Source organism: Paramormyrops kingsleyae, chromosome 9 (assembly GCF_048594095.1).
Source record: "Paramormyrops kingsleyae isolate MSU_618 chromosome 9, PKINGS_0.4, whole genome shotgun sequence".
Taxonomy (NCBI): Eukaryota; Metazoa; Chordata; class Actinopteri; order Osteoglossiformes; family Mormyridae; genus Paramormyrops; species Paramormyrops kingsleyae.
In genome coordinates, this window is record NC_132805.1 from 31,329,811 (window position 1) to 31,351,655 (window position 21,845).

General features: G+C 46.4%; 2 protein-coding genes across 3 annotated transcripts; one reads left to right on the forward strand and one right to left on the reverse strand.

Moving 5' to 3' along the window:
• The first annotated feature begins 3,012 nt into the window (after positions 1–3,012).
• ccn3 (cellular communication network factor 3) lies at positions 3,013–7,531 on the forward strand. The gene is made up of 5 exons (XM_023813781.2): positions 3,013–3,223; positions 3,309–3,537; positions 4,704–4,970; positions 5,348–5,556; positions 6,839–7,531. The coding sequence occupies exons 1-5, from the start codon at positions 3,167–3,169 to the stop codon at positions 7,130–7,132; spliced, it is 1,056 nt and encodes a 351-aa protein (XP_023669549.1). The 5' UTR covers positions 3,013–3,166; the 3' UTR covers positions 7,133–7,531.
• A 282-nt stretch (positions 7,532–7,813) lies between these two features.
• enpp2 (ectonucleotide pyrophosphatase/phosphodiesterase 2) lies at positions 7,814–21,757 on the reverse strand. Of its 2 annotated transcripts, none has more exons than XM_023813705.2 (25): positions 21,531–21,757; positions 21,182–21,278; positions 20,052–20,198; positions 19,569–19,694; positions 19,194–19,254; positions 18,603–18,700; positions 18,233–18,312; positions 17,733–17,852; positions 17,227–17,282; positions 16,083–16,148; positions 15,490–15,562; positions 15,235–15,343; positions 14,936–15,061; positions 14,444–14,475; positions 14,199–14,326; positions 13,513–13,597; positions 13,275–13,362; positions 13,021–13,190; positions 12,472–12,607; positions 11,963–12,102; positions 11,033–11,168; positions 10,618–10,695; positions 9,844–9,976; positions 9,319–9,472; positions 7,814–8,816 (listed from the first exon to the last, which is right to left on the reverse strand). In XM_023813705.2, exons 1-25 carry the CDS (start codon positions 21,558–21,560, stop codon positions 8,646–8,648), a joined length of 2,640 nt encoding a protein of 879 aa, XP_023669473.2. In that variant the 5' UTR covers positions 21,561–21,757; the 3' UTR covers positions 7,814–8,645. The 2 variants fall into 2 exon arrangements, with proteins under 2 accessions (XP_023669473.2, XP_023669482.2); XM_023813714.2 differs by having other exon boundaries at positions 12,472–12,517; positions 21,531–21,749.
• Positions 21,758–21,845: the final 88 nt, after the last annotated feature.

Here is a 21,845-nt window from a genome sequence, read left to right on the forward strand (position 1 = left end):
ATGATTTCTCAATAATCTTTGAGTCATTATCCCAGCCTATTACCCAGGAAGGGCTCCGCTGGTAAACAGCCACAGGAAGGCTCCACTCGCCAAGGCCCATTGAGACAAGCACGCCGTAAAGGCTGGTTCATACTCCCCTGCACGCGTTTACGGGCCGTTTCGTCGCTTCGCCTTTGCGGACCAACGCCTGTTGCACTCCGAATTTGTGTCCCCGCAGCTCTGCGCACACTGCGCATGATCGATTCGCTAGCGTCCACTTTAAATACCAACCTGGAAGATTTTGACGAGCGTTGGGGCAGTTCGCAAACCCTACAGACTATTTATAAGGGGATAAAAATGTTATATGCATGTAAATGCATGTGGCGTGAGTGTAGGCAGGGCTCTGAATTTGTAAAACAGAGAAACGGACACAAATCTCACTGCTGTGGTACGTGTGCAGGGAGCGTCAGAATAATAATTCATATTATTAATAAGAATATAAATACAACACGTTGTGTGCAAGGGCATGGTACGCGGCTTGACTGGCGCACTATGTATGTTTCTGCGTACGCATACGAAGAGTGGATGCGCGAGTATTGCGCTTGTGCAGAGAAGTATGAACCAGCCTTAACATAGACGCACAGCCCCTCATCACTGCTGAGCTCAGTCCCCTTCCCTGATGCCTTTTCCTCCATGACCCTGCAGTCTCCAGTCTTTCCACAACCCCGCAAGAGATGATAGGGATGGCAGTGCATCATGGGCCACGGGGCTGGGGTACACCCTGATAGGGATGGCAGTGCATCATGGGCCACGGGGCTGGGGTACACCCTGATAGGGATGGCAGTGCATCATGGGGCACGGGGCTGGGGTACACCCTGATAGGGATGGCAGTGCATCATGGGCCACGGGGCTGGGGTACACCCTGATAGGGATGGCAGTGCATCATGGGGCACGGGGCTGGGGTACACCCTGATAGGGATGGCAGTGCATCATGGGCCACGGGGCTGGGGTACACCCTGATAGGGATGGCAGTGCATCATGGGCCACGGGGCTGGGGTACACCCTGATAGGGATGGCAGTGCATCATGGGCCACGGGGCTGGGGTACACCCTGATAGGGATGGCAGTGCATCATGGGGCACGGGGCTGGGGTACACCCTGATAGGGATGGCAGTGCATCATGGGGCACGGGGCTGGGGTACACCCTGATAGGGATGGCAGTGCATCATGGGGCACGGAGCTGGGGTACACCCTGATAGGGATGGCAGTGCATCATGGGGCACGGGGCTGGGGTACACCCTGATAGGGATGGCAGTGCATCATGGGGCACGGGGCTGGGGTACACCCTGATAGGGATGGCAGTGCATCATGGGACACGGGGCTGGGGTACACCCTGATAGGGATGGCAGTGCATCATGGGACACGGGGCTGGGGTACACCCTGATAGGGATGGCAGTGCATCATGGGACACGGGGCTGGGGTACACCCTGATAGGGATGGCAGTGCATCATGGGGCACGGGGCTGGGGTACACCCTGATAGGGATGGCAGTGCATCATGGGGCACGGAGCTGGGGTACACTCTGATAGGGATGGCAGTGCATCATGGGACATGGGGCTGGGGTACACCCTGATAGGGATGGCAGTCCATCATGGGGCACGGGGTTGGGGTACACCCTGATAGGGATGGCAGTGCATCATGGGACACGGGGCTGGGGTACACCCTGATAGGGATGGCAGTGCATCATGGGACACGGGGCTGGGGTACACCCTGATAGGGATGGCAGTGCATCATGGGGCACGGGGCTGGGGTACACCCTGATAGGGATGGCAGTGCATCATGGGGCACGGGGCTGGGGTACACCCTGATAGGGATGGCAGTGCATCATGGGGCACGGAGCTGGGGTACACTCTGATAGGGATGGCAGTGCATCATGGGACATGGGGCTGGGGTACACCCTGATAGGGATGGCAGTCCATCATGGGGCACGGGGCTGGGGTACACCCTGATAGGGATGGCAGTGCATCATGGGACATGGGGCTGGGGTACACCCTGATAGGGATGGCAGTCCATCATGGGGCACGGGGCTGGGGTACACCCTGATAGGGATGGCAGTGCATCATGGGACATGGGGCTGGGGTACACCCTGATAGGGATGGCAGTGCATCATGGGGCACGGGGCTGGGGTACACCCTGATAGGGATGGCAGTGCATCATGGGGCACGGGGCTGGGGTACACCCTGATAGGGATGGCAGTGCATCATGGGGCACGGAGCTGGGGTACACTCTGATAGGGATGGCAGTGCATCATGGGACATGGGGCTGGGGTACACCCTGATAGGGATGGCAGTCCATCATGGGGCACGGGGTTGGGGTACACCCTGATAGGGATGGCAGTGCATCATGGGACATGGGGCTGGGGTACACCCTGATAGGGATAGAAGTCCCTTATGGGGCTCATGCACACAATCTTTGACATTACGTGCAATTTAGAGATGCCAAGTCTCCCAACTGGATCTTTGAACTGCAGGAGGAAATCAGAGTACCAAAACCAACAGTACCCTGCCCTTCTAAAAGTATCACGCAGACATGTTGTGTTATACAAAAATCCAGAGGCTTTCTCCTTCAATTTCTCATATCTGGTATGTTATCATGCTTACATGGAAATAGCATTCACAAAACAACATAAAGCGCGTCATCAAGAATCACCACTGTGACACAAAAGCAGCAGTGAGCTGGGTCATCGACCAATGATGTGTCAATGCGCAATTAAGCATTTAAGTACAGGCAGGGCTGAATTTGGGGTTTCAGGCAGGGCTGAATTTGGGGTTTCAGGCAGGGCTTTTTTGATTATGATTAATAATTTGACCTGGAAACCACATTGTTTACATAAAGAACATCCATAAAACTTCCTGACAACTTCCGTCTCTTCCGGAGCATCTGTGCTTGGGTCAAGTGTGTTTGGCATTTTTGCACTGCAGTGTTACTTTTAGACTTCACTCTTAACAGAGTCAGTTGTGCTGAACACAAGGACATTATTGCGAGTCTTTCCCCCTCCCAAACCACCCATTTTGACTTCTGTCAGGAGCTTTATAAATACTCCTGCAGACTGGTATTTACCGGGACTAGGGACTCTGGATTAGCACGTGCCTTTGGAGGTGCAGAGACACACCAGTGAAAGCATTAAGGATGATGTACCTTGTGGGGAAATTCTTTAGTTTTTTTGTTTTCTTTGTGTCAGCACAGGTAAGTGTATTTTTCAATAACCTATTTATTCTGGGTTTATATGTTCACATTTTGCCAGGCCTAACGGACGCCGCTTCCCTTGCAGCTACCCTCCCAGACGTGGGCGCAGCAGTGTCCGTCCCGCTGCCGCTGCGCCGCCGAGCCCCCCGCGTGCGCCCCCGGTGTCCGCCTAGTGCTGGACGACTGCGCGTGCTGCCTCGCGTGCGCCCGCCAGAGGGGAGAGCAGTGCTCGGAAAGCAGCCCGTGCGACGCGCGCCGGGGTCTGCGCTGCGACTACGCCGCTAACGTGCGCAGGAGGAGCGGGGTCTGCATGGGTGAGCCCTCGCTCCAGGAAGGCGGGAGCCTCGTAATCAGCTTCAAAAACGATGTTTATAAGCTGCTGTAATTCATATTGACGTTGAAAAGCCGCGATGAGGAACCGATCAATTGTGGCTCCGCCCTTTAAATTTAATGACTGTTTAAGAATCTCAAAATGTTACGGTTGCCTATAATTAGAAAAAGTCAGTAATTCGGATCAACATTATTGCAGTTTAAGTTGTAAAAGGCCGTTTAACACCGGTTTTTAGAAATTCCGAGAAACTGTTAGATGTTTTAAGACTGTCTCGTGATCCCAAATTAATATATCATTTACAATAAGTGCAATTTAAGCTATCGTTTTAAGTGTTGTTTTGATCAAAGTTTTGTAGTTTTGGTCTTAATTAGACTTCTGACGTTACTGAATTACACAGTCACAGATTTTACAAAAAAAACAAAGCACTGGTATTCCGGGTTTTTTTTTCATACCTTGATCATTATGAGAGTTAGTAAACATTTTCCATTTCTTCACTTTACACCTATTTCCAGTAGACTTCACGGAAATCACTGCATGGGGTGTCGCGGTAAAATGTTCCTGCCCCCTAGATAAGCAGGTACAGTAATTAAGGAAGGCGGGTTATTTTAGCTTTACCGAATCATTAATCATGACTGCAGGATTAAACTACACAAGGGGGGCACGGATTCACCAGCACACAACCAGTACATTTTCCATACCGCCCCAGTATCGTCCATGGCTCGCTTGGACCCATTTAGTTGAAGGCGCCACGAAAACTCGGGACTACGTATACATATACATACATAGATAAATATTAATATTATGAATAATATAACGCTAAGGTTAGATGGGTAGCTTTTCATGAGGCCTACAAAGGACTCCCCAATATATAATGCACCTATTACCTTGTTAAATTAAATGCGCTGGTTAGCACCAAAAATACATTTCATGTTCAGCTGTAGAACTACAATTTTACAACTGTAGAGACATAGTAGAATTAACAACTGCTCATTTTGCAAAGTTGTTATTATCGTGTCACACAAAAGAACTTTTTGCCATTATGCATTGTGTTTGTGTATTCGTATTCGTGTAGTCAATAAATACGTGAGGAAAAATATTTTTAGAAACACCCCTGTGACTTAAAGGCCGGTCTGTGTCTGTTTTGTACAGCACGCGAAGGAAAGGTCTGTCGCCTTGACGACGCCGTTTACCGGGACGGCGAGACCTTCTTCCCAAGCTGCAAGTACCAGTGCGTCTGCCAGGACGGCAACATCGGCTGCGTGCCGCGCTGCGACCTCGACGTCATGCTGCCGGGGCCCGACTGCCCCTCCCCCCGTAAAGTGCAGGTCCCAGGCCAGTGCTGCGAGCAGTGGGTCTGCGTGCCCCCGTCCGAGCCCCCGTCCGAGGCCAGCCTCCTCGGGGGCTTCGCCATGGCTGGTGAGAATCTGTGAGGGCGGCGGACGAACCGGAAGGCAGTGCGGCACGGAGTAGGGAGTCGCTGCAACAAAAGTTTAAATTATCGTGGTTTATTTACGTCTTTGTGGCTGGGAAGATTTTCAAGTAGGAGCGTCATTGGAGTCTTATGAAGGAGGGGGCTGATTTTAATGAAAATGAATCAGAACACAAACTAATTAGTGTAGGCCTACATGTGTTTAGGGGGAGGGCTATTTTAGCGGGTGAAAAAGATGTAGCCACGCCCCTTTCCCCCAAGGCATACAGTGCTGTCTTAATCGTTAAAGATTTAAGATAACGGGAAAAAAAATTCTGAGCACAAAGCCATGACAGTAATGGTTGTTTTTTTGTCTGGAATCTAGCATACAGGCAGGAGGAGACACTGGGCTTTGACCCCAGCCTGAACTGTATCGAGCAGACGTCGGTGTGGAGTGCTTGCTCGCGTACGTGCGGCCTGGGGGTGTCCACACGGGTCACCACCCGGAACCGCCGCTGCGAGATGGTCAAGCAGAGCCGCCTCTGCCTCGTCAGGCCCTGCGGCCCAAAGCAGCGCGTCGCCACGACGATGGAGGTACTAATGGCCTTTTCACAATCGGTGCTTCTTTTGCAACGTTCGTCTGCGAGCTTGTTGTGCCGGATCCCTCTGGGTGATCTGGCCTCCTCCCTAAATCCAACTATGTGCAGTTAGCTGGCATCTCCAAATTGTGTGAGATCATGCAGACTCCAGACACACAGAGCTGGGATGTGATTCGAACTCCCTGCCCAGTAGGTGGCTCCTGTGAGGCGGTCTACTTCACATTTTCTAGATGTGCATTTCAGATGTAAATATAAGGGATCAGTGGTGTTGAGAGTTTCATGAAATGATTTCTGAAAACTGCCATAGTGCTTTGTGGTCTGAAGGAGAGACCACAGCACAGCAAATCCTTATCATCATAATAATCATAATCCATCCAACCCCAAACCTTGTCCTACATCGGGTAGCGGTGGGGTCGGAGCCTATCCTGGAGGCTACAGGTGCAAGGCAGGGAACAACCCAGGATGGGGCACAAACCTATCACAGGGCACACTCCCACACCAGTCACTCACACACACGCCCCTATGGGCAATTGGGTACCTCCAATCAACCTCAGCATGTTTTTGGACTGTGGGGGGAAACCAGAGGAAACCCCATGAAGCCATGGCAGAGACTCGAACCCGGGTCCCAGAGGTGTGAGGTGACTCCGTAACTGTAATTATAGTTATAGTAATTATAATATAGCATCTTTCTTTCATGAAATGCAGATCAAAGTGCTCTACATATGAGAAAAAAAGTCAAGAAAGAAATAGAAATAAGTAATTAGAGACGACACAGATAGATAGTAACGGATATTGCAAAAAGGTAACATGAAATGATCATATAATGAAGGACAGAACAGTCACATGAGATAAAGGTAAGAAATGGTGTGATACAAGCTAAAGATTTATACACAGGAATATACATTTGTCACGTGACTTCCTGGTTAGTAGAAGAGACATAGAGTAGAACAGATATAACTATATAACTCAGACTCTTGCTTAGTATTTTCCAATCTAAGCTCCAAATTACAAAAGCATAAACTTACAAAAGATGCCAATGTAACACCATAAACTGTGGAGCTCAAACCACTAAAACAGGTTTCCCCAAGACTAAGCAACAAGTCGTGTGCCAGATGCAACTTAAGTAGGAAATCTAATCATACACAGTTAGATCCCCTCTGCTAATTAGGCAATGAAATAGTAAGCAGGTGAACTGGAGGGAGAAGGTCTCACTGACTCCCTCTGGTGGCCATGACAGGACATGACAGCATTTCATTGAGATTAATCTTCCTCCACAGAAGGGGGACGAGTGCCAGAAAACGAAGAGGACCCCGAAGCCCACCCACTTCAATTTCAAGAACTGCACCAGTATGCAGGAGTACAAGCCGCTGTATTGCGGATCCTGCAGTGACGACCGCTGTTGCACGCCACACAGCACCAGGACCGTGCAGGTCACATTCAGGTGTCCTGGCGGCAGGTCACTAAAGAAACTCGTCATGTTTATCAACACCTGCGTCTGCCACTCGTACTGCCCCCTAGAGGACGCTCCCTACCACCTGCCCAACCATAGCCGCAGCATCCCAAGGAGGTGAGTGGATGGCTGGATGGAAAAGGTCTGCATGGGAACGAAACCTGCAGTGCTGCAGAAGATTAGCACGTTTTCTTATGAAAGACACTGCCAAACACGGATTTAAAGGTTAAACAGATTCATCCAGCAGGAGTGGCGATATTCATCTGTTCCTCGTGTCTGGTTTTTGAGATCTGTGACTTGTCACAACTATTTCAAATATGTTAAGAAAGCACAAGCCACTGATGTGTCAAAGACACAGTCTTAGGTTTTTTTTTCCATCGTTGGCTTTTAAGTACCTGCTAATTTAAATTCAAGCGGTGACTATTTTTTTTGGCCAGTGTGTGTGTATAGTAAACTTCTGTAAATGTTACCTGTATATATGTTCACAATATATATATATATATGATTTTTCCAGCAATGACCAGTGTTGAAATATTTCAATAAATATGTATTTTTATATACAATCTTATACTGTCCTGTGTATCTTGTGATATGGTAATATCCTACGATGAGCCATTAAGGAAATTATAAAATATCAAAATTCTAATTGTCTCACAGTGGAAACCATCATAAAAGGACATTATTTCATTGTACAGTATGTGAAATTAAATCGTAAATAGGCACACAGTTTGCACGGCAATCACTTAAGTTTTCAAAACAATACACATGTATGTATTCTGCCTTAAAATCTGGAAGCTTTGCAATTATATGAGGATTGAATTTTTTTATTTTATGGGGATAATGTTAGTACAAAAAAATACATGCTTGTCCATCGTAAATAATTTTATATAAAAATTAGTAAATGTAAATTACAGAACTTACCTTTCACAAGCAGTATAATGAGAAGATAACACGGCCCAAACAAAACATTAATTTTAAGCATGTAAAACTTGTCATGTTTACTTCACATAGTACTTTTGAAAAGATAAAGTCACAATATTTCATTTCTGATTGCATATGGAACAGTTAACACTTGAATGCTTATTTACACGTTTTATAGACCCATCTAAAAACAATAAAAACAAAATGCACTGCATATTATACATATGTCTAGAGCCACATGACCACCTTGCCTTTAACAGTCACTGCCAGCAATAACCTGAACAAATGCGCAGTTACGTCAATGGGAAAAGTGCTCCCACGCCTAGCACCACTAGAGGGCGACATTCAGATGAGTAAATGTTTATTGCAATGCCACGTGAGCTGTGTGTGCAGCCAACGGACAAGTAACAGTATAGTGCTGCAGACCAGGATGTCTGGTCCATTAATGTGTACAGTACATGTATCAGAACACGTTAACCTACGCAGTGTCACCAGCCTCACACAAAACACTCCTCAATAAACAGCATCTCCATTAAAAAAACACTAATTAGAGGTTATAAACATTAGTCAGTTCATGCTTGGTAATAAAAAGTGAATTAGCTATATAAAATTATAATGTTAACCATCAGTAAACACTTGCAGGAATAATAAATATAGGAACTCAAATTAAAAAAAAATATACACCCAGTTAAAAGAAGCGCAATGGAGACGCTTCAAATCTCGCTCTCGTATGTGTGCAAATAAGTCTTTAGGGACAGGATTTCGGTGTAGCTCCGGCTGGTCCTGCGGTAGAAGTCCAGGCCGGTGAGGATCTCCACGTCCCGCACGCGAGCCGTGTGCATCTTCATCAGCTCCTCCACCCACCTGGACTCATCCTCGGAGCTCTGAGGGCAGGAGACACAGCGGCCCCATCAGCCTATTGAGGCGCTCGCAAGCACACAGGGAAGGAGGACCCTAGTCCTCCGCATATAGGAAATGCTCAGCCATGCAGGCATGAGAGCTGATTGGTTGAGAATGGTGGAGTAGTTTTCAAGGACTTGAACTCCAAGCATGGTAATGGTTCGAGGCTGAGAAAGGACCCTTTTAACATACTAATAAAGCAGAAAGCTTTATTAAAATTAACTTAAGATGCTATGGGTAAAAACGTAACACTATTAATTTTTCACTTTTTTCTGGGATAGTTTATCCAATATTACATTTAACTTCTTCCTATCGTATTGTGAAACGCCAACGCTAACATCTCTCTGTGTCGTTATTGAAGCTGTTCACTCAATGAATCATCAGTCTCTCGATTGTCATGCCAGATGGGTCAAAGTCAGGCAAGAATCACTGCGCGTGAGGACAAATGTGGGTCCCAGCAGGACGGCGGCGCTGAGAAGGACTCACGTTGCAGCTCTCGTCGTTGTCGGGCCGGTGGGGGAGAATGAAGGCGAAAACGCTGAGGGGGCCGTCGCACCCGTCCACGGCCTGGGTGTAGTCCAGGCAGCTGGTCACCACGCTGTAGTAGTGAGTGGGGATCTGCAGCGAGCCACTGGCGTACCTTTGCACACACAGACACGTGCAGTCCTAGTTACCACACCGCTGCTGGAGACCACGCTGCATCCTCGCTGCATCATCGAGGTGCATGCATGCACCACTGCATGCAGGCAGCACGCAAGTTCTTGGTTGACTTTGTTCTGCACCCACTTCCCATGCAACAAAACAATCTGGTCACCAGCACTTGCGCAACTTCAAATGTTGCGATACAATTTATAGGCATTAGGTGGCGCTAAAGTAATGTTAGCAACAATTAAAAAAAGGCTAACCGTGGCCAGGGCAGCTAACTTTTAATGAGCATTTTAACGAGACGACGACATTGACAAATACGCGGCATTTCTGGCGAGTTAGCAGATTTGGCCGATGGCGCCTTACTGTTTCCGTTTCTCGGACGTGTCTCGGAGGCCATCGAAGTCGTAGTCGAAGACGGGACCACTGACGACATTGACTCCGTTCCGCTCACTGGCGTAACGCTTCACCAGTGTCCTCTGGAAGTAGTTCCATACCTCTGCGGAGGGAGAGGGAGGAGAATGGCAGGCTCTGTCATAGAAAGCCCCCCCCAATCACCTTTTGTGGCCCAAAGCCCATCATGGCGACCAACACAGCGTGATATAAAGTGAAAAATTGGCCTGAGGGTTTGCCGCACTGTGCGGGGATGAAGGCCGACCCTGGCGATGTTGGCTGTATATAAAGTGCCGAGGTGTTAATGGAGGAACACGCTGTCCTAAACTGACCTGGAGTGTGTGGATTGGCTGGCGTGGGGCTTAGCCATGAATGGGACATTATAACCGCTCAGTCAAAGCCGTCTCGTGTCGCTTTGTGACATAAAAAAGGTGTTCACGCTCAGCGAGGGATGGAAGTGTTGGGAAATTTACCGGGAAATTCCGAGATGTCTTAATTTTAACATAAATTAAGTAATGTAGTAAATTTTAAACATAGTGGCCTGATTTAAGATCTTCAGAAAACCAACACAACCGCACATTCATATTATTGACGCTAATATAAATCTTTGGTTGGTAAATAAATTTTTATATAAAATGTATACTTCACGGATTCAGCAAGCCAGAATATCCATGCTAATTCTGCTGTGAGACACCTCATCCGTGCCAGCAACCTCCTCGTTTAAAACTAAGCAAAAGCTGTACTCACTCTTGAATGCCGGATACATAGGAACGGTGTTTGTTATCAGGACTGCGTCGTATCTTGCGTCAGGGGAAGAGGCCAGCTCTAGAAATGAGGGGAAAAATTGGTGCTGGATTAATGCAAAAGCTGTTAGCGTTGACGACCCTGGTGCGCAGCGCCGGGTTAATGCACAGCCTATTATGGGTTACAGCAAAACCAGTGACCCTGGAACCATTAAACGTATGAAATTTGGCCAAAAACTCTGCCAGCAGCCCCCACCCTCACAGACACACCGATTAGTGGGTTATTGACAGTGCATCATTCTTAATTCTTGCTTGTTTCCCTTTCGTCCCACAAAATAACGCAAGTGGTGGCCTTAGTCACGTCAGGCTAGGGCCCCCAGAGAAGTGAGCCTGTCCCTCACACACGGGGGGGAACTCACGTGGGGGGTACAGGAAGCCGTAGGAGATCTGCTTGTCCGCTTTGTACCCGGAGCAGGACTGACTGTGAGCCGGGGAGACGTGAATGTCCGGCCTCACACAGCCGTTCATGGACTCTGGGAGGGGAGTTACATCGACCTGAAAAAGAGGACACGCCGTATGACGACCGGCACGACGCTAACGAGCCACATGATCAGGTCGTCAACATGAAGGTCCTCTTCAAACATGTCAATCAGTGGTGAATGATCTGCACCCATTGCCAGAAGGTTATCGGTTCAAGGCCTGCGAAGGAACTAATAAGCAAGGAGCTCAACCTTAACTGAGCCACAAAAAACACACAAACAGGTTTAAAAATGGAACTCGCTTTGGGTAACTATAACCAAAAAAGTTACTTCAGCTGTGTGTAGATATTTACATACCTGCTTTGGATGGCAATTTAAGTAATGTCACTGATATAGAAGTGGCCCAAAAGATCACTTAATAATGACCACTGCCAGTGACACACAGAATGGTCTCATGACAGAACATCAGCCCAATGGGATCAGTTTTGTTGTGCAGATACGTACAACTCAACTAACCAAACTGTACAACTCTACAGGTTATGATGTCGTGCTCGTGATCAGAAAGCTGACGGTTGAAATCCCATGGCTGACAATGTAACCACTGGGCCCTTAAACGAGGCCCTTAACCCTGAAATGTTCCAGGGACCGTCTGACCTGCCTTCTGAATTGTATCTTGCTTTGGATAAAAGCATCTGCTACATACATAAATGTAGTAGTTTTAAATTGAATTACATTATTAATTTCTAGTTAGTTCTTGTACTCCTGTTGCACCATGAGATTCATAGCAGTAGTACTTAAATATCTAGTACTTCAAAGCCAATAATCCTCTTTTTCAAAGCCAGTAATCCTCTTATTCACCGCCCAATCTACCTGCTTGGCCGCCGTGTAGGACGTCCACAGCGGCATGGAGAGCACCTCGCTGTACCCGCTGATGTAGTCGCTGTGGTGCAGCACGCTGTACTTGGTGCGGAACAAGACCGCCGGCCGACCGAACGGAAGGTTTCTGCTGTCTGTAAAACATCAAAGCAAAGACACAAGACCTGACCCAAAAACGGAAAAGCATATTCAAATGAATGTTTTTAAATAATAAGTTTATTTAAAAATCAACTGCCATTTAACTGCCTTCATTCCAACAAATTACCACACAACACCTGCTATAACATTGTAATGCACGTTACGTTTATTCCAACATGCATTACACTGACACACTATTCTACAGCTACTACACACACATGCACACTGTATATCAACTAGACAGTCTTAACTGTGTCTGTATCTACTGGAATCAAATTCGCTGTGTGTGTGAACATGCTCGGCCTATAAACCAGATTCTGATTCTGAACACTGGCATTATAACGAGCAGTGACCTAAAGCCTTACCGTCTATAGCTTGCATCAGTCTTTGGTTGAGTTCTTCAACTTTGTTCTGTAACAGACAGAGCCACAGAGACTCCAGGTTATAGCCTCTTACAAGGGTGGTTTTCAAAGCTCTCTGCCCCCTATATTTTGAACGCAACTGCAAAAGATGGGAGGTAAACATGCCTCGCAAAAGAGATTCACTTCTGCAAAGACAAGACGGCGGCAATGAAGACTACAAGAGCATTTGACAGGAATGGATAACTTCATTGTTAGCAGAACAGATTTAGCTGAACAGATTTCATGAAGCACATGTAATGATCTTTATGATGTTCTATAGATCTAGAACAGAGAACAGATCTAGACACTAAAACAGATCTAGATTAATTTATTATACAATAAACATACATGTTAAGGCAAAGCTTAAAAACATGAAAGGTGCCAAAAGGTTGAAGTTTAAATGGTAGCACACACAATATATTAAGCAATTTTACTAGGTCGTTTAAGGTACTAAAATTGTGTCATGGGAAAGATGCGACAAGTATGCCAAGTATGCCAAGTATGCCTACTGACCTTGTCGTCACAGCTGCACCCCAGGTCGTCGGTGATGGCAGTTGCGGGTATGGGGGTGGAGGGCTTGGACACCTCCTCTGGGGCAGTGGGCTTGTGGGAGGGGGTCCTCAGCAGGTGGTTCAGACTGCCATGCGTGCCGTTGTTGGGGACTGGTGTCAAGCCCAGAAGGTCTGAGAACCAGACAGGTTAGGTGTAAATAAAGAAACAGGCATCCAGCAGGACGCCTAAATTACATGCATGGGAAGGGTCCTTACCACACATCACATTGTACAGTTCAATGTTTTCAAATACAGGTACTTTTGTCTTGAACATGAAGTCAGGACCATAGCCCAAAAATATGGTCTGAAAAGAAATAAAATATATATCTCAACTCACAATAAAGTGTTTATTTTATATAACACACATAAAGTAGTAATAAAAACATGAATAACAATAAAAGTTTCATTAAAATTAAATTAGAGTTTAATTAAATTAAAGTTAAATGAAACCTACCTGCATGCTGTTGATCTTATTGTCGTAACCATGGTCACCAGAAAAACCACATTTCCCAGGATGCTTCTTGCCTTCGGGAGCTTTTCTAAGATAAACATAATTAATCATAAATGAAAAGCAGGATGCATAGACCAGGTCACGGTTGGCATCCTCAAGTAAAGCTTCCCGGCATCATCACCGGAGTTTTTGTTCGGCACATAACAGTAAGTTCCTTTAACTAAACATGAGCGGGGAAATTGCATTAGCGACACTCTAGAGACCTAGAGGAAGATGGGAGGAAATGTTTACGTTAAACATGAAACTGTTAGGGACATAGAGGCCGATATCGGCTCTGTCTTGAGTAAACATGAACTCCGTGTTTCATTTCAGCAAGCGAAAGACCCGGCATCTCGTGTCCCAGCTGCGGAGGCGCTAAACCCTCCTGCTGCAAAGCTGCCAGACCTCATGCTGGTGATCAGGCGGCCTGCATCTCCCCAGACGAAAAGGTGAAAGGTCCCTTTCATTTTTCTGCTTTGCACGCCAAGGCAAACAGGAGGACTTCCCCGTATTAGACCTCTGCCAAGCACACCCTGCCCACCGCTGGCATGACCTCATGGGCTTATATTACAAGTTTCCATTAAAACAGGCATTCAAAATGCCACCCAGTTTAATGCTAGCGCCCCCTGTCTGTATGGGGGAGGAATTACCGGGCCACGTGCCACTTTCTCTCCACCAGGAGGTGCACATCCTCGATTCTCCGGTTGTTGGCGTAGTGCAGCCGATTGGGGAGGTGCTGCTTCAGGTACGGCTTGAAGTGCTGGTCTGGCTTCCTGCACTGAGAGAATGGGGCGGGGGGAAGGGGGGAGTTGGGGGTCACTCAGCAGGTAAACACGCTCCCACAAAAAGGGGGAAATAATATTGAAACGCATAAAAGATAAAAGAAGACACTCACTGTCAAATTGGCCACAATAGCTTTCGGGTCATCTGGCGATTAAATGGATGGAGAGATTCCACATTACATATGCATGTGGAAAAATATGTCAAAATAATCAACCAACTGCCGCATTTCACCCGCGGTTTAAGCTAACTAGCTAGTCAACGTTAAGCTAATCTTTAATCAGTCTGCCTGATTGTCGGGGGCTGTGCAGCACTGTTACAGCAAATGTGTAGCTGGGACCGGTTTGGATAAATGTGTGTGTGTGTGTCTGTCTGTGTCTGTATCTGTGTGTGTGCACTAACTGTGGATAACTGAATACTGAATAATACACTAATACACAGGTATGAATGGCAAACTGGGATGGAAATACTCTAAGACAAGCTGTTTATCCATAAATCTGTCCTGTTCCTGTCCTACTCCAGATTAACACAGGGTTGCACACAACCCATAAGGGACCGATACGGATCAGGGTGTAAAACACCAGGCCGTCGCCTCCCTTTCGCTCACATTTGGGATTGTTGGGTGACCTGGAGCGAATCCTTCCCAGGGATCCGGGTATCAGAATTATGTCATCCACGTTGCTAAGGTACGAGCTCAGGAACTCTGTCCTGTCACAGTGGGCTTCCTCCATTCCTGCGTAAAAACCACAAACAGGCATCACATCACAGCTGGAAAATAAGAAAAAAACAGGAGCACTGAAATGGGAGGATTGTAAACATATTACCATCTATTACCAGATTCTAGAATAGCTAGCAATTAGATAATTAGCACAGTTAGTGCCCCCTATTGGCGAATGTGGGGATTACCGTGGTCTCCCACCAGGATGATATTCACACAGCGATGAAGCTTCATCTGTTTCAGACCCTCCATCAATTGTCCGACTACCTTATCAATGTCCTTCAGTGGGCTGTTTAGCTGTTAGACACAACGATATCTTTAATATAACAGTCTTTCTTAAAGGGCCAGCTGCCACACAGCAGTCTATGGTTAATGAACCCCCCCCCCCCCCCAAAACAAGCTGGAGCATCCCAGCCCCCGTCCCAGATCCAACAGCGCCTCACCTCTGTGCTCTGAGGTCCCAGCTTGTGTCCGAAGGTGTCCGGCTGCTCAGAGTGCATCGCGTACACGTATGGCCTGGGCGGGGGCCGTGGGAGGAGGGGTCAAATAACTCTGTCAAACTCAATTCAGGCAGCTCTCGACTCACATAAAACCGGTTTACATAAATCCGGACATATGCAAAACAATATCGGAGGTACATAGAGTTTACGAAAGCACTAACGCAAAAAGTTGACATTGACAAGTATGTAAAATATTTATTTTGCGTGCTCTTCTAATATGTATTACGACTATATTTTTGGCTTATATGTTTTTCGCTATAAGCTGTCTTGAATGGTATGGTAAGGTAAATCTGACTTACATAAAATCTGACTCATGCAAGGGTTTGCGCAACGCATTACGTACAACTGTCACGATCTGCCTGTGTGGTTATATCTATATGACATGTTTGTTCCCGAAAAATGGCTCAACGTTCCCTTGAGAGAATCCCCTCCTCTTCACGCTAATGCAGACTACATGGGTTATGGCGGTGGGATTTGGCTAGGAGACGGCGGGATTGGCGTAACACGGTAGGGAGAGTGAGTGCGGGAGAGCTGACCTCTCGTTGCTCGGGAGATGGAGCCACTGCAACATGGTCAGAACCCTCCTCTCAAGGGGAATCACTCTGCCAGGGCAGCACGGCGGCAAAGGGATGCATTCATTTATAGGAGAGACCAACAAAACAACCATAAGCAAAACAGAAGGGCAATGCACAAAGACACAATCGTGCAAACACGACACGGCCAATGGGGTATAACAGTATATTCAAACAAGTGGATTGAGGTCCAGTTAAAAACACTTGAACAACAGAGATTCATTTCTGCATTTCTTGTGTGTGGCACACAAAGGAAGATGAGGAAGTGAAGAAGAGGCGAAGAGATTCGCTGACTCGTGCTTCAAGGCACAGTGCGAACTTCCTGAAAACCTCAATCTGCTCTAGAAGCAGGCACACAAAACAGAGGCTGAGAGGCCAAGGACACTCAGTTTAAATGAAGTATCGTTCCTTTCATTCAGCTTTTTCTTCTCCAGTTCTTCAACGGATGCCCTTGTCTATGCCTCCGGCAGAACTCAGGCACCCAGACCAGGTCTTAGCAGTGCAGGGGCCTGAAAGGCCTGTGATTCTCTGAATCTCCCAGATAAATAAGCTCCTTTTCACAGGATGGAGACCAATCCGGTTCCAATAACCAACCAAAGGCCTTCTCATTAACTTGATGTATCATCAACCAACCCCAAATGGCAGTAAGCACCATCGGGGGGGGGGGGGGGTTGTCATGAGACTGCCAGAGTTCAGAGGCATCCAGCTCCACATAAATATGATAATTTGCACAAATTGCTAGGAAAATAAGTTTGATTATCCCCCCCCCTGTACCTCTAGAAAAAAAACATGTCAAAAGCTTCTGTGTGTGAGTATGTGTTAGTCTTTGTGTTCGGTGCTACGCTAACGCCAGCGCTAAGGCTAGCCCAAGTGGCCGGTAAGACGAGGGCAAGCATGTCCCCTGCACCCCTAAAACCGCTTTGACATACAGACACAATGTAATGAAGCATAATTGGGCCGTGATGTGTATTTATGGGGGGGTTGGGGGAGCTTCCGGCCTGGTGGAGTATGGCTGGGGGTCTGTTCTGCGGCCGTTTTCGTTCATGTGCAGAGGAAGAGCGGGAAAGCCAGCATCACGATTGATCGGCGGAGGAGGAAGGTGTCTTACACGGGCCAGAAGAAGGTTGCAGCCTTGACGCCCTGCTTCATGGAAGTGATCCAAATCTGGCAGGAGAACGTGCTGTTTAGTCCAAGCCGGTAAAATCTCGCAGACAATTAATCAACTAAAATAAACCTCAGGAAACGTAATTTCAACAACAGCGTCTCATGAACTGGTCCGGATTTTTCCATGAAAATAAAAGAATTAACATGAAACTTACTAACCTGATAATTGCTTAACCACACTTTCTCACTTATATTATTGTTCTAGAATCATTTAAACAAGTTTGTAGTAGCACTGATTGCTTGGTACACATGATGAATCTTTCGAAACGAAAACAAAGCCGGTGGTTGAATTTGTGCCAAGCCCACCGTGCTTGAACAGAAGCTCAGATTTAAAGACGGGCGTCCAGCTGCCGCTCAGGCTGTACCAATCGCTCACAGATGCAGACACAGTTTTCATCTTCCCATCCACACAGTTCCCGCGCCTGGGGGAGAGACAGGTACAGGACTCACAGGCTGCCCGCCCCACCAGCGGTGATTCAGCTTCTCTCGACCTCGCAGGTGGAAGTTGGCGTCGAAGACGGGGTCGTGCATGGAGTTGCCTACTATCCCATGGGATTCAGGATAAAGACCCTAACAAGGAGACAAAAGGACAAAAAATGCATGGAGTGGATAGTGCCACAACATGGTGACATACAATAGAGAAAAATCATAAGCATAAAATGAAAAGGGAAAGCTTGCAATTTCTAAGCAGTTCAGCCATTCATCCATGACACGGATCAGCAAAAAGGGAGGGAAAAGTTACACTTTCCATCTATAATCTGTTCATCTATCCATCCATCCGTGCATCTTCAGTGACCGTGTGGTGATCACTCTAGATGGGATGTCAGTCCGACATGGGTGTGCACTTCAGTCATTTTTAAATGCTACATCCAGAGATATCTTGACAGCGATGCAGCCTGCGTATAAACAAATGCAGGAATACCTCCAGTGCAGTGGCTGTGAACACGTACCGTTGCGAGGGTGTATAAATTGGGGAAGGTCTTGGTGGGATACATGGGTCTCATGTAAGGTGCGTGAGTGCCACAGGCTCCTAAAAACCACAAAAACCAACGAAGAAGATAAACGCATCGGACACCACACGTTTTTGCAGTCGAACAAAAGAAGTGATGTGTTTTTATATATATAGTTTTAATTTATATATACTATAATTTTTCGTTAATAGGTGCATGCAGAACTCGAAAATTAACCACGCAGCAGGCACAGAATGTAGAGTGGTGAGACCGGCTACTACTGGACCAGCTGTGGAGTAACTTGTATGTAACAAATATTTTTAATTAAAGAACACAGTGCAATTGAAAGGGTGCGAGGACTGTGTCTTACTGAGTTTTTCAAAGTTGGGGATCACACTGCTGCCCCGTTTCATGTACGAGGCCCGGAAACCATCCACAGAGAGCACGATAAGAGGAGGCCGGACAAAGCTAACGAAGGAACAAGAATAATATTAGAGAACTAGTCACGTTCTGCACACGCTCCAGTAATAGCTAACCCACCTGACAACACAAGAATATTAGCTCTGAATTTAGACATTTTCAGTAGTGTTTTAAGTAAAAGCTAAGTGTCAAGTTTTTTATTTTTAATTTTAATTGACTGAGTCGGGCATCTCTCAGTCTGTGGCCGGTGACCACCGGACCACCGCTATTTTGCATGGGTTGGCAGCAATAACTGCCCCAGTCAAAGCAGTGGCACCACAGAGCCTGACGGGGGATGCACAGCGTCAAGACAGGATACAAATTGTTCAGCCTGTCAATCTGATCATCTGCCCTTGCAAAGGCACCAACCCGAAAATAAACACAGTATGACACTGGGGGGAATTGCTTCCCCAGAGAAGAAACCAAGATTCACCATGAAGAAATCCACACACAAATTCAAAGAGAACATCAATAAGCGACTCATACTGGCATGATAACTCACCCTGCTGGACATTCTGGGCTTTTAATTTCCTCACACTCCTCCTGCAGCCACGAAGTGTCACCTGTCACGGGGAGCAAGGACTGGTCAAAAGAGCCATCACTTGAAGACACGATCCACAGGCGCAACCCACACAACGCAGGCGCTTAGCGCCGCAACTGAAAATGCAGACTTCAGACGTCTGTTTTTTGTGATCCATGCAAATATTCAACAGAACACCTGATAGCTTTTATTCACTGAGGGATTTTCACTCTAAATTAAGTTCACGCACACTCGACTGGTACTCCCTCACCTTGCTACCTTCACTAACATTAATGATCACGATGACTTTTTACTCTCTAGCCCATTGCTGGGAAGGCGGAGGGTCCCCCCACGCACCTTTGCAGAGTGTCCGGTAGTTGGTGCAGCAGTCCCCCGCGGCCAGGCAGTCCTCGGAGCAGTGGCAGGCGTGTTCGTCGTTGCGCGTCTCCCCGCAGCGGTCCTTGGTGCATTCGAACCCGCCAGCTGACGGAAACACGGGAGCGATACATGGTCACGGTCGTCCGCAATTCAACTCTGACACCATTACACCCTAAAAATGGTCCCACCCTAATTTCAGAACAGCATAGGGTAGTTATAAATGTGCAGGGCGAAAGGAAATCTTAAAGCAGAAATAAAATCTATACAAAATCAAACGTCAACGGTCTGATAATAAGTTGCGTACAGTATAACAATGCATTTTAACCAAGCAACAATATTCAACCTAAATTTACTCATTACCAAAATTATTGCGTGCTGCTTTTTTGTAAATTGCAAGTCTGTCATTTATAGAGATGGTGGAAATCCGTGACTTAGTAGTAAAGGTGATTCTACGTAGCCTACCAGTTTTCAGACAATGTGCATCGAAATCGGAGCAGCAGCTGTTGTACGTCTTGCACAGGTTGTCGCAGCGGCAGTTCGGCGCTTCGGCTTCCTCCAGCTCGAAGCATCTGTTTTTACACGATTCCGAGGTGCTGATTACCGGGGTGTCTGAAAGGGGTGTAGGGTTATGATAGGTTAGGTGTTAGCGTCGGATACAACCGATTAAAGCTGATGTTTGACCACAAACTACTCCATATACACTCCAAATAGTGTATATTGTATACAGTGTAAAAGACCTAGCTGATGCATAAATTCGTACCTGCGCGTCATTAGCCGTGTTTTGCAATACTATTCACAAGAGCCTAGTCACTAGTGAGCTAAGGGTATCAAACATGTTTATGTACGGGTGAATATAGACACAGTTTTGACATTTTCCAAAAATCCAAATGTCAATCAAAATGATTAATGAATTGGGCACAACACGTACGGTGCACCTATATACACATTGAGCTATTATGCATTTGTAATGAGTGCTTACATAGGCTATAATCATTTGTGACAAGAATTGCATTAGAAGTTATTTCAATTAAAATTTTGTAGCGTAATTCCTTTTAATCAGAAAGGCATTAAAGCAGTTTGCAGCTGGACACGCGGATGTATATTTCTCTTTTAACATCTGACATATTTAAAATGGCATTAGCAAATTTGACCCAAAGTTTCTTGCTGGTAAAACGGCCAAAATAAATAAACCCTGTCCAAAATACACTTCACCTTGGCTTTCCGTAAACAAAAAAATAGAAGGCTGATTTATCCACATTAGTCTGTGAGCACAATGTCACGATCTGCCGAACATACACGTCCAGCTTTTCCTACATCAGCAGGGTACAGGTTTCCGTTAACTGTTTCCATGTCAAAATTGTCCTTAGTACCCTGAATAACGGAGTCTTCCACGGAAAAATTACGGTTTCACTTTCGATGTGAAAAGTAAAAGCAAAGTCCCCTTTTCTTCCCAGCAAAACCGATAATACGTTTAAGCAACCAAAGTGTAACTGTTTATTGCACTTCTCGGTTATTATGCATGCAACACATGTACAAAACAGCAGGAACTCGTGTACAAACTAGCAACTTAAATTGCAAAGTGGGTGTCTTACTTTTGGCTTCGTCTCCTTCTCTTGATCGTCTCTGTCGGTTAAAAACAAATCCTGACGAGTTACTGTATGTAGAGACAAAGGTGAAGACATAGAAGACCTTCGGGAAAAAGAAATAATGTGTTAAAAAGAAATATTACAATCAAATTCTGTTAGAATTCTCTATAATAAAAACTGACACCGAGAATAGAGTCTAAATATGCAACACTGTAGTTCCCCTACGGCTCACAAAACATTAAAAATGTGAACATTTTTTAGAATAGGAATAAAATTAAGAAACAAAATAAGAAAAATGCACCCAGTCGGTGCAAATCAGATTCTTAAATATTGTCCATCGGTTCGAGCCCGATACCTGTTTAATAGACAGATAGTATTTCCCCATTTTGACAAGTCAGTTCCAAGTTGCTGCCTGGTGTTGAACAATGACCCAAACTGCTGGCGCTGCAGTTGGCTGCCCGGGTTTTGTAATCGCGCCGGTCCCACACCAATCAAACCGACCCGGGCTCTTTGGAACCGGCTCCGCATCAATGGGACCGATTGTAAAGAGCGCAGTTTGCTTTTGATTGGACGACGGTGCTGGGATGTGGTCTATACCCCCCCGACGCACGACAAAAGCCTTTTCTAATGGCCAGGATTAGGGTCTTAAACAATTTCCCTTGCTCTTGAA

Excerpts from the sequence above, each read along its gene's own strand:
- ccn3 (XM_023813781.2), top strand. The coding sequence starts at position 3,167 with ATGATGTACCTTGTGGGGAAATTCTTTAGTTTTTTTGTTTTCTTTGTG. Across the intron at positions 3,224-3,308 it reads TTTTCTTTGTGTCAGCACAG|CTACCCTCCCAGACGTGGGC; the intron begins GTAAGTGTATTT and ends CTTCCCTTGCAG. Across the intron at positions 3,538-4,703 it reads GAGGAGCGGGGTCTGCATGG|CACGCGAAGGAAAGGTCTGT; the intron begins GTGAGCCCTCGC and ends TGTTTTGTACAG.
- enpp2 (XM_023813705.2), bottom strand. The coding sequence starts at position 21,560 with ATGGGGAAATACTATCTGTCTATTAAACAG. Across the intron at positions 19,255-19,568 it reads CTACCGGACACTCTGCAAAG|GTGACACTTCGTGGCTGCAG; the intron begins GTGCGTGGGGGG and ends TCCCCGTGACAG. Across the intron at positions 9,977-10,617 it reads TATGTATCCGGCATTCAAGA|AGGTATGGAACTACTTCCAG; the intron begins GTGAGTACAGCT and ends CTCCCTCCGCAG.